The sequence below is a fragment of the Polypterus senegalus genome, chromosome 1 (assembly GCF_016835505.1).
Source record: "Polypterus senegalus isolate Bchr_013 chromosome 1, ASM1683550v1, whole genome shotgun sequence".
NCBI lineage: Eukaryota > Metazoa > Chordata > Cladistia > Polypteriformes > Polypteridae > Polypterus > Polypterus senegalus.
The window spans coordinates 79,992,428-80,005,343 of record NC_053154.1 but is presented as its reverse complement, the minus strand read 5'-3'; the positions used below and the strand labels follow the sequence as shown (position 1 = coordinate 80,005,343).

Here is a 12,916-nt window from a genome sequence, read left to right as displayed (position 1 = left end):
CCCCTTTATATTGGTCTAAACACCTTAACATTTCTTTCATTAATTAGCATTCTGTCATTTTAATTGCCATTTTCTTAGTCTCCAGACATTTACTCAAAACTTCCTCTGAAGTTATAGAATTAACTACAAGTAAATTTTTACTTAGAACCCATTTATTTCCATTGTGAATCGGCATATTGTACTGTAATGCAAACATGTGGACTTTTGCTGGCAACAATATTTTTTTTGGCATTTTATTCATAAAACATATAAATGTCACAAAAACTTGTAAAAGTACAAATGGAGCACTTGACAATATAATACCTCATGTAGAGGGGAAAATTGGTATTCCTCAATGCCTCTTGTATGAATGATACATCCAAGTATCCATTAGTAAGACTGAAAAACTATCAAAATATTGGGAAGGTATTCCGGCTGTGTAATGCCATTAAACTTCCTAAAATACCCCATAGCATTGAGCTGGCAAACATTCTGTCATTTTCTTTACTTAATGGTATTTATTCCAGAAATTGAATAAATATGTTTCTGTGTTGTTCTAGGAGTTTCAGCAAATCCTGCATGGTGAATAAGAAATAATCTTTTTTTTTTTTTTTTTAAATGGAATTCCACAGTTTGTTGAAATTAATTTACTTCTAGGTGTTTCTGTATCTGTTTGCTATCTGACATGTATTAAGTAAAGATGATTAAGTATATATTTAGTTAATTATAACAAGCTTGCATACCTTTTTCTTTTGTTACTGTTTTTTAATAATGCCACTTATGTTTTTATGAATCATTTCTAATTTCAGAGGAGGAGAGGAGGGTGAGAGCAAATGATCGGGAGTACAATGAGAAGTTCTACTATGCGGTAAGTCAGTCCTAAATTTTCAGTTCAACTAATCTTTGAATTAGTTTCTAGTTTAGGCCCATTCATTCCTCTTTTCATTAAACTTAATTGCTTACACAACAACTTTTACATTCAAATGTACCTTTTAGTATTAATTTCCAATATGTGACATATAATAAAATTCTCTCGATTTTCCAAAGTTTAGTTCACAGAATTCCATTCATTTAATGTGTTTAAAAATTGTGTGCAAATTCAGCATTTTGCAGTTGTGGGAGTTGTACTGTGTTACAGAGAGTTGTAGTGGTTGTTTCAAGCACTATGACTGAGTCGTTGGAAGGTATTCTCCTACACAACTAGAGTAGTGGGCATTTGCAGCAAGTGCCTTTAGTTTGCTGTTTTCTTAAGATTGTGTGAATGAAGGCTAAGGCTGAAAATAAGAAAGGCCCTGGAGAGTGATTCTAAAGGAATGTGTGTGTAGGTGATGGACTGGCACTCCATCCACGGTTGATCATTGAGATGGCCACATTATACACAGTATCCTCTTTAGGAATTTCCGGAACCTATCCAGTTTCTGGCACTCAGTTTTCTCTAACCAGTGAGGGTTAAGTAGATTTACTGTAATGCAAATTAATTGTAGCAGGCTTCCTTTAGGGCTAATATTAAAAAGTATCCTTTCAAATTGTTTATTTTTTTAAATCATATTCCAGTTCAGAGTCCTAATTTATATGTCTGCATTATTTTTGCAGTTTGTGTAGATTTTCTATAGGTTCCTTGATTCAGTTCCGGCAGCTACACTTTGATGAAGTTAACAGTTGATTCTTATCTGGCCTGGTAGTAGTAATGTTAGTATTGTTACGTGCACAGTGTACGTTTTTAGTTTTGTATGTAAGTGTGCTCTGTGATGGACTGACATCCTCTCCACTTTGATTCTGGTATTGTGCTCTGGCTTCCTGTGAATGGAAAAGACTGCTTATAAAATAAATGCTCCTTGTGTTTGTGAGATTTTTTTTATTCCTTTAGTTACCTTGGTTTTCCTTCTGTATATGAAGAAATGTTTATCTTAGGTTAATTGGTTATTCTAGATTGTCCCTATGAGAATGTTGGTTTGTGTATCAGTTGTCCTCTGGTGTACTGGTGTCCTGGTTATGGTTAGCTCCTGCCTAATACCCAGTGCTGCTGGGATAGTCTCTGTCCTTGTGTAGTCTTGAATTAGATTAAAAGATTAAGGAGGTTTAATAATGTTCTGTTATGTAATAGTTTAGAATGGACACAAAACTTCTGTTTGTGCAAAATATATAGATGTAGTGCTGACAAACCTATGACAACTGGACAATGAGGCAACGCTGTGGAATTATTATCCAAAGTTAGCTCCATGAAGTTTAAAACCTAATAAGTTATGAAGGGATTATGTTATTCATTAAAATATGGGTTTGAATTCATAATCATTTAATGTGTTCATAAACGTGTCCAGTCAAGATTCAAAGGCTCTAGTACTACTACATCTAACTAGACTTCTTGGTGACTATTTCCATGTATTGGTAGTTGTCTTTGTAAAGAAGTACATTGTAATGTTTTCTAGATTTGCCTTTAATGAGTTAATAATCTTAGTGTTATTCCTTTGATAATGAAATGTCTCCTATTGTTAATTGCCTGGCAGGTGGTGGACTGTCAAGGAGACAAGTGTGGTACAGGATAGGGACTAGAGCTAGAAACTATAACATTAATCAGCAGAGTAAATACATGCATTCTTGCCAGTGCAAGAGTGAGTATAGCAACAAGACACAAGGTGGTCATCAGCAAGGTCTCTTTCAAATAAACATGAGTTTCTAGACATGCTGTCCAAGCTCTTGTGAAGAATACACAAGTAAATGGGAAATAAAAAAATAAATGATACATCAGACTGACATCGCTTTGATTCTGAAAGATTTCCAACATTGTTACCAGCTGTAAACGCAGAGAAAAACCGGTGGAGCCCAACAGTACTCCTCAGTAGCCTGGAGAAATCTATTTGAAAGAGGAAGAGTGTTTCCACTTTGGAAAATTTGCTTTTGGTAGCCAAAGTCATGAAATTTCCCTAGGACTAAAATGCACAGACTGGGATGCTGAACAATGGAAGTAATGACTCTAGACTAATGAGTCAAAATTTGAAATTTGTGAGTCAGAGAAGAGTTATTCTACCTATAGACGAGCTGGAGAAAGCTACATGGAATGAAGCTCTGCAGCCCTAGCAGAGGTTCCCATGCAAATGTGGTCCCTAATTCATTGTGCCTCAGAACAATGATTCCAAACATATGGGCAAGGTCATAAAAAATCTTTTTTTGGACAAGAGCAAGGAGTTTATCAAAGGATTGTATGACAAGAGAAGACGGGGAGAAAAAAAGGCTTGTCTTCAAAATATACTCTTTTTTGTCCACGGTAAGTCAGATTTCATTTGTGTGTGGCCTCAAAACTCCAAGTCATTGGGTTCAAATCCTAGAATGGTTACCATCTGAGTAGAATTTGTATTTTCTTCTGCCATTTGTGTGGGTCTTTCCCTGGGTATTTCAGTTTTCCTTACATCCAAAAATGTTCCAAATGGCTCTCTGGTGAGTCTGCATTTATCAGGTCTGAGGCAGTGTGCCCTCAGATGATTTTTTTTTTAAATCCTGTCTTGCTGTCAGTAAATGCTTCAGCCTACTGGAAATGTAAATTGGGTTAAGCAAGCCATAAATGGGGATTTTCTAAGTACCCCCTCTTCCAACCTCTGAACCAATTACTCAAACAGTAAGGACTGAGACCCCTAAAGATGCAATATAATTTGGATTTTTGCTAAGATTGTTATGTGCCATCTTTACCTTATGTTTTATACTTTTATAGTAGAATACTGGGTGAGATTATTGTTTTGTTTTCTAAAGTTGTAGAATGAGATGACAGTAGTGTACAATTCATGCATAATAATTATTGTGAAGTGTTTCATTTTATTTTTATATAAGTCCTTTTCCACCATCTTCAGCATTTTATTATATATGGTGTTAGAGCAGAATCAATGTTGGATTTATCAAAGAACCAGAGATGTTTTAATTTTACCCGAGCTGTTGATCTATTCTTTTTACTTTTCTTTTTTATGATGACAGTTTAACGCAGAAATGCATGGCTGCTTACTGGTTGGGCAGCCTACATAATCGGCTGCTTTAATAATGCATGGGGCTGCTGTCATGACAAAAAAAAAAAAAAACCCTCTTTTCAGTGTGTTAGGTTGCAGCACAATGTCCTTGCTGACTTGAGCAGCTGATTATGCATTTTTCTTAAACCCCAAACAGAATATTTAGCTTCAGGCAACATGAAGAAATATTTTAGAGAGGGCCAAACACAGAACTGAATGGGTATTTAATTCTATTTGTAAAACATTCAAAACATAATTCCTTGTTGGAAAAGGATTTCTTATTATTTGCATACTGTGATCTAATATTGCAGGTCCCAAAAAAAGACTCCAGTTAACGTTAGAATCTACATCAGACAGCCTGAGAACAACTTTAGTTTCATCTTTCAGAGAGAATGAAACTACAGGGTGTTTAAAAAATGTCAGCTTTGTGGCTGCTGCTGAGAAGTAGTGGTGTGTCTGTGGTTTCTCTCTATGGAGGGGTTAAGTCGGATGTTTAAAGATGATAGGATCATATTTTATCAGTTGTGACCTTTTTTTTTTTTTTTTCCTTTTCTTTTTTCTAAGATGAAGCTAAGTTTTAGTTTGCAAGTGTAACTGGACTGATGTTGTTGTAAGAGATTTCAGTAATCTCTTTCTGATTTCAAAGGACCATCAGCATCTGGAATTCTTCACATAATTTAATAGGATTGGACATTGTGTTGCCCCAGAAAGGGAAAAACTTATTTACAGCATGCATTCTAGTATTCATTTATGTGCCACATTATAGTTATTGTTTTAACCTCCTTTCTTGTTAAATGTTTGGCTAATTTGCTGTATATCAGTGGAAACTGGGTCATACTTGGGGCAAACCACAATGGGTTAAACGTTACTCTCACTTCTGATATGCTGTCTCTATACTGGTGTGTCACTGAGACACAGTGGTTAGACCTGCTTCTTATGGATGCAGCATTGTTAAGTTTGAATCCAGAATCCTGCCATTGTCTGAGTGGAGTTTACATTTTCATCTTAGACTGAATGGGCCTTCCTCGAGATACTCAGTTTTTCTTCAAAACGTGTATCGTAGATGGATTGGCAGATGTAATTTGTGAGTGAGTGTTAGTGTGCACATGTGTATTTGCTGTGATGGACTGTCTAGCAGGTTTCTTGCCTTCTGGACCATACTTCTAGGATAAGCTCTGCTTCCCACAACACTGACTTGAACTAAATGGGAATGAGAGTTTTTATATGTGTATTTACTTACATGGTGGTAGTAGTAGTAGGAGTATTATCACAATACATCTATCTAAAGAGTACAATGACATTCTTACTTCATCATTCCAAGTAGTTTGACTGAGTTGTGCTGATTGCACTTTTTTATCTCAAATTGTTGTTGTAGAGTTACCAGTCAATCTGAGTAGCCAGCTCTCTGATGTGCAGTAAAATATGCTGTACCCCCATATACAAGTTTTCATATGTAATTTTATAAAATTTAGTTGTTATAAAAAATACTTTTGGATACTTTTGTTTGTCAATTTAGCCATAGCCTTTACATAACAATAAAATACAGCAATTATACTACAATTCTCATTTTTGAATATATATATATATATATATATATATATATATATATATATATATATATATATATATATATATATATATATATATATAGTGTTCCACCCTATCCAGGGTTTCTGCCTGCTTTGCCACAAGACCAAGTATGAGTACAACCCGTGACTCGTACTTACTTACTATAAGTTAGCTCAAAAAGAGGATGAAGTTTCTTTCAAAAACGTATGTGTCTCTCCTGCTTCCTTTATCATTTGCAATGTAATGTCAATTGGTGAGACAGAGGATTGCTTGACAGTGAAGGGTGAATGGCAGAAACCATCACTGGATGGATAAAGAATAAATCCATCACTAGATATCCTTAGGCACAATCACCCCTGCAGTTGAATCCTCTTATGAGGGAAAATGTGCAGACTCCATGCAGATTCTGACAAGGAACACAATCTTTGCTCCACCACGCTGTCCATTTCAAAAACATGATTAAGACTTTTGGGTCTGTTCCTGTCAATCCATTACAATCTACACACAAGCAGAATCTCTTCTTGTTACTAGTAGTAGTAGTATGACTGTACTCAATGCTACTAACAGGAAATAGTCAATACTTGAAATAAGTCAATCATAAATACAAAACACGTTACAATTCTTCTTGAAAAAGCATACATTTTTAGCAAATTATAAGTTGAATCACTTTTATTGATGATGGTTTGAATCTTCTTCTGCACTGCAGGTACTGATAATTTGCCTATAATTCTAATATAATATACTTTTTTATAGTTGGAATAGAATTAATAGAATGAACTTATTCTGAAGTAAATAACTTCCATAATTATGTAAATGATATAGTACTTTTACCATTAACATTTTCCATATGTGTATTATTCATAGAATTTATGCTATCATTTTTTTTTTGCTCATTTAACCAACTAACTACCGTCCATTCTACTGAGCTACCTACCACATTTCTAGTGTCTTCAACCAAGAGCAAATCTTGGTTGCATCAGATGAAAAAACACATATGGACCTAATGAGATTACCATCACAGGGTATTGTCACTAATAGTGGTACAATTTGACTTTATGAGGTAACCTGGCAATCATTTCTTTGTGATCTTGGAGGATACCAAAATATCTGGCAACTCGCATAATGACAGGAAGTTTATGCTAAGTACTGTATATGCAGACTGTGTATTCATTGAGGAATGTGGGACAATAGTGTCTACCAGTTTGCCATTGTTCCTCTTAGTTGTTGTATATCTATCCATTACTAAACCTATAGAATCCAGCTGTGGGTCATGAGACAGTGGTGTCTACTTTAGCCCCATGGAGTGCTATTTGTTGTTGTCAGTAAACTAATATACACATGCCTGGGACGTGGGAGGAAGATGGGAGTAAAACACATGTGTACACATGGAAACAATGTTGAGCATCATTATAGACCGTGAACAGCCTCTGGATTTGCTCGTAGTCTACTAGACAAGTGAGGTAACACACCATAGGAATGTGCCACTGTGCTGCCAGCTTATGTCAATCAATTCATTTTTCAAACTCTTTTATTCAATCCCGAGTTGTTATACTGTGTCTGAAATAATGAGGTTGCATCATGATTTGTAATGAGTAGTTGTAGCAGTCTAAGGTGAACACCTTTAAACTGTTCTGTAATGTGAACTGCCACCTGTAAGAGGTATTTGATTTGTGCTAGCAATTTGTGACTTTTTGTTGCTGTTGCACTTTGAACTTCATATATACTTACAGTCAGAAACAGTGCTTGATCATGCAATAGACTACATATGCACATTTCCAGTGTATTTAGTTCTCTGAAAAGTTTTTAAGTGAGCTTAGAACATATTTTCATATGAAATGTGCCTTGAAAGGCTGTTGTCCCCATTTTGGATCTTGCTTATCCAAGTTAAGATAACTGGTCCTAATTAATATTTCGGATATAACTCTTATTTTGTCTGTGTCACTCCCTAAGGCATGAGTGGATGTGGTTTATTTATAAAAGCTGCAAACTGTTGTATAGACAACTTTTAACTGATGTAATGTGTGCCCTGGAAAATTTTTATGAGTGATTTTATTATAATGTGTTAGATGTAATACTTATTATACATATACAGTATTATTATTATTATATTATTATGAACACTATGAAACTAACCCAGCCACAGAGGATGCACAAACCAGTGTGTTCTTAATGCCGGTCCCAAGGGTAAAGAACATAGTAAAATATCCATTTTAAAAACAAATGATCTCCCATTGCAAAAAAATAAATGTGTAGGTATTAGTAATGTGCATACAGAGCAAATGATCAGGTGAAATAGTTTTGCATGGTTGTGTATGCCAGACTGTTAGTGGTTATTAGTGGGTACAAGTGGAAACTATTGATGAACATGAGTGCTTACTCCCACGTTTTCCAGAAGGCATCTGGATAACTTTAAAATGTTTGCTCCAGAACAACTATCAGACAGAGGAATCACATGAATAGTGCTTTGACACTACTTTCATCAATGTTTTGTCTGGGGAATAAAAAACATGCACTGCTTTCAGAACTTTGTTCCAACAGAATGGTTTGGTTCTAGTTGTGCTGCATTTGGGGTTGCTTTGCAACATTAGCACCTGGATAGCTTTCCATTTTTGTAGCAACCGCAAATTAATCAATGATTGAATCTTCAGTAAGAAGTAAAACTGAAGCACAGCTGGATTACACAAGTCAAAATTTAAAAATGCAAAAAATATCCAAAGAAATATAACTTGAAATTTTAGAATGGCCTAGTCATTGTCCAGACTGAATTTTATTGAGGTGGACTTAAAATAACAAGTTTGTGTTGAAAACAAAAACATATCACTGAGGTAAAGCAGTCTTGTAGTGAAGATGTGGGGTAGAAATCCCTCCACGTCTATGTCTAATGAACGGTAGTCATTGATCCATCTCAAAGTTATTTCTTCTAATGAAACCAATTACTTTGTCCAAAGGAGCAATTACCTCTGTGGAGTTTACGTTGCATAACATTCTTTTATAAGTGAATTTAAATATTGGAATGTTTTGTAGCTTTCTCATTCAGGGTTATTTTGATCTAATAATGTGCTTTAATCGACCATCTGTTAACATTCACTGTCTCTCTGTTATATAACCCAGTATTCTTAATTGAGATAGTAGGTCGGGATGGCTTCCCAGGTAACCAGTTCCATGTGTTACTGACTCCTGTAGAGATTTTTTTTGTGGTTGCTATTCACAAAATTCAATCTAATTGCCTGGTGCTCTTTTAGCTGGTGATGGAAAACATTTTGTCTGCACAATCACCAAATCATAAGCAACAAAGGAGGAGTTACAACTTTCCCTTCTTTTCTGAACAGTGGCTTACCTTTGTACTGTAGTTGCTGTGCTGAGTAGGGTTTACTAACCCCAATTTAAAAAAGTACTTCATGCCACTGGCGGGTGGCTTCAGCCTTGTCTTACAAGAATAATTATTTCCAGTAGAGAGGTATGACCCATGGCCCTTGAAAGAAATGGTAAAGAAAACAGAGTAATTTTTGTTAATCTGTTTTCCATTAGCTCACAGTGGAGCTGCTGTTTCAGAATTTCGTCATCCTACACATTATGTGTCAGAACTGCCACATGTACTTTTTTTGGAGAATATTATGTAGCCATATCTCATGTGTTTACTGGCATTTCTGTATCTGTGTTATTTATAGTCTAGTCATCTTGGCTTTATCAAATCCGATATACTGTCTTACATATTTAAAACATACAGTATATTACCCTATAGTTGTTTTTTGTTTGGAAGAAAGGCTAACAGCCTGATCACTGCACTTTGCCCAAATGTCTGAATGGGTTTTCTTTAGATACTCCAATTTCCTGCAACATCCCTGATTAGGTTAACTACGGTCTCTGATTTGCCCGTGTCGGTGTGCTATAAGCTTGTGGTGAAGTGTATCCAATAGTTGTTTGCTGCTGATACAGACAGTAATAACTCAAAATAATCAGTTCTGCAAAATGTGATCATAGGTAAATTTGTTTTTAATGTACTGTGCTGCAAATGTTATGAGTTCTGGGATTGGATGGAATGGAAGCCAATGTATTTGTGTAGGATTTTTTTCTGTCTGTAAATCTGTCTTTTAGTATAGCACCTTTGCATATGAGCTACTTCTCATTGTACTGATATGACCAGTATGCATCAGTATAGTTACACATTATTAAATTTTAGCCTGTTATTCAAGTAGTTATTTTCTGTTTTGACTCAAATGTGGTCATGCTTCATTTGGATATTTAACAATATCTAGAATACTTATAAAATTGCTCTTTTGCTACTCCATTTGGCATTCTACATTTACAGTAAACAGCACAAAGTTCCCATGCCCCCTCAGACAGGCACAATGGTATCTAAGCAGGCTTTTTTATAGAGGATTTTTCCATTCACAGGAAAGCAGTAAAAATAGTAACAAAAAGTTCTGTGGAAGATATTAGGAGATATATTTTTGGGGTTGTGAAATTTTACATTTGGAACGTGAGCTACATTCTTTCCCACTGGCAAACTGAAGCAGAGGAAACTTGCAAAGCGTAAATACTGCATTGTTTTAGAGGCCAATATAGATTTAACATTGCCACAGCACAGCAGGTAGCATTGTTGCCTTGCAGTGCTTGGTATTTGGCTTTGCATTAACTGCATGGAGTCAACATATTCTCCTGTTTTGCCCATGAGGACTCTGTTAGGGTGCTTGGCAAATACCTATTTTACCTTCCACATTATTAAACTGGCATCCTATCCAGGGCTAGCTCCTGCATTGCCTCCAATTCAGCAGGAATCAGCATTGACTCTGTCTGAATAAACTCTTCATTAGATAAATGGTTTCAGAAAATGAATGGATGGGCTCTAGGCACTATGAATTTTAATTCTATGACCAAATTGTTTTTTGTTTTTTTTTGCCTGCCAGTGTATGCTGGCCACATGTTGTCTAAAATTAAAGTTCTTGAAGTCTGAGAGATGGAAAGTTTTATAACCTCTGCTTGTTAATAGTACTTGAGTCAGGCACTTTTTTGTCTCTTTTGTTTGGGAAAGCTTCCACTGGAATAACTAAGTAAAATAGAAATGTTATGGGATGAGTGACAGATAGCAGATAGATCAAGAAAAAGATAAAGATAAGGCAGAGCTTTGAAGTTCAGTAATAAACATAAATTTGACATTCTGGAAAGGGAACATTGAATAAAAAAGTGTTTTAGTATGTATTTAAAGCATATTTTCATAAATATTAAACAGACTAGTTGTAAACGTCTTACAAAATTTACAATTATGAACATCATTTTTTCTTTGTCAAATATTTAAAATTTTCAATTTAGTGTTATTAGTCATTTTGTCTGCATGTTTGTAAATGTTTAATCAACAGTTTAGATTATTTTCCATGGTGGCTAGGGCTTGAATGTATTGGCCACATGGAAAGCTGCTGGCATTTTTGTCAGCCTTCAAATTAACCTTTGTGTGGCTTCATTGTTGCACAGCAGGAATCTGCATTTATAAAAGAATGAAGCTGAGGGCAACTCTTGGATTTTGTCAAGGGAGAAAGGTGTTAAATCTCTTATATATATTTCTCTTCTGGTTCGTCCTGCTTTCTCTTCAAACACGGTCCTGTCCACACGCAGCCCACGCAGCATTTACTGCGACGGTTGTTTCCTAAGCCTTTGTTATAAAATGAATGACAGTATCTTCTCTGTCAACAGGTTTTTGTACAACATCATCTCTATTCCGGGATTGGCAACTAACTGCCTGTTCCTATGAGTGGGTTATTTCTTGACACAAACGGTTGACGAAGGCAATGCATTCTCACTACGACATAGGGAAGTAGATTTCATTGCATCACATTGGGACAGATTTGGAGACACTCTTCCTGTTGTTTTTTCCAACGTAAGTCGAGTTATCACAACAAGTCGGGAGTACTATGAATACATGGCAACATCTGGAGTTTATGGTGGTGAAGCTGTAATTCAACCTCTTTATGAGATTAGATCTTTCGACTCATTATCTGTCATCTTCAGCAAAACACCTATTCACAACTGCATCTTTCAAGAAGTATTTCTTTCTTCTTGATTTCTGAATTCCTTTCTCACCGTTTTCCATTCCTATTCTTACACTGCCGTATGCTACAGCGGGTGTCCGCTAGTATCTTATAACAGTGGATTGGTTCAGGTTCCAATTAATGCTCTAGGTCAGATTTATTCCATGGTGTTAAGGAGTCCCAGCAATCCTAGGGTGTAAACAGATAGAATGACGAGTGTAGGTCTTAAAGCTTTTGTCTGTGATGTGGGGTGACTGTCCACTTGATCATCTACCATGTATTGCACTGCAGTTTTTCACCCCATCCCTAATGCTCTGGTCTTTTACATTCTGCTGGTAAAGTTTTGTTTTAGTCAGGAGGAGTGTAGAATAATCTCCTTTGGCTTGAGGTGGCTTTAAAATTTCTTTTTTAGCCAAGCCCAGAAACGCTTCCTGAGTTCTGCTGCATGGTCTCCTGGTGTTGTTGCACACTGAGCCCTCTAAATTTTAACACAAGAAGTGCCTTGAATGAATGCACTGAGCATTGCATTTTAATTATTTAATCATTGTGCATGTAATGCTTTTTGTCTTTCCTTGGTTTTTCTTTGATTGATATACTGTACTGTAAAAGCCTGTGTCATTTTTTACACAAGATTTCCTATCGCTGTCACAAGCAACTCCATTAAACGATGGTATGCAGATGTGAATTGTTGCCTTTCTTCTCCGGTTCATACTTGATCTCAATTGCATATCCTTTTAACCTTGACCAGTCCTATTCTGTTACTGTTATTGACATTGTTGAACATGCCTGCCGAAATGTGAATTGTTTCTCTTCTGCAGACAACTGGAAATGATTATAGAAAAAGTGTCACACTTGCATGGCTTCACTATGTGCGATGAAGAAAATAATGGACAAATCTGAAAAACTTTTGCCACTCCAGTTTATTTAAATTTGGTAAAAAAAAAAAAAATATACACATAATAAAGGCATCATAATGTTTTTACACAACTTTTACACAACTTCGGCACACAATTAAATATTTCTTTCTTCACCAGCCACTTGTTTCAAAAGATGACCCTACTAACCGTAATCCTGTGTTCTTTCACATATCCAAACAAAAACTACTTTACCAAATGTTAACTAATAGAGTATTTGAATATCTAAGACCATCATAGTGTGTTTATTTTAAATATTCAGTAGAATATTTTAATAGAAAGTATTATCTTTATAAGCAAAAAACCTCTAGGATCAACCTTCAGCCAAAAGTACAAAAAGTAAAATATAATTTTTAAGAGGTTTACAAAATACAATACTGTATTTAAAAGTGATAGCATTGTTGTAGGGCTATGATATTGTTGAAATTACTAAATCATGCCC

The 12,916-nt window shown here is 35.5% G+C and overlaps 1 protein-coding gene across 4 annotated transcripts in view; it reads left to right on the top strand.

The window, feature by feature from the left end:
* Positions 1-12,916, top strand: part of atp8b2 (ATPase phospholipid transporting 8B2) — a 131,210-nt gene that overhangs the window by 29,730 nt on the left and 88,564 nt on the right. For all 4 annotated transcript variants that reach the window (XM_039751776.1, XM_039751768.1, XM_039751784.1 and 1 more), the window contains one exon: positions 789-847. In XM_039751776.1, coding sequence (XP_039607710.1) covers positions 789-847 — 59 coding nt within the window. The remainder of the gene's footprint in view (positions 1-788; positions 848-12,916) is intronic.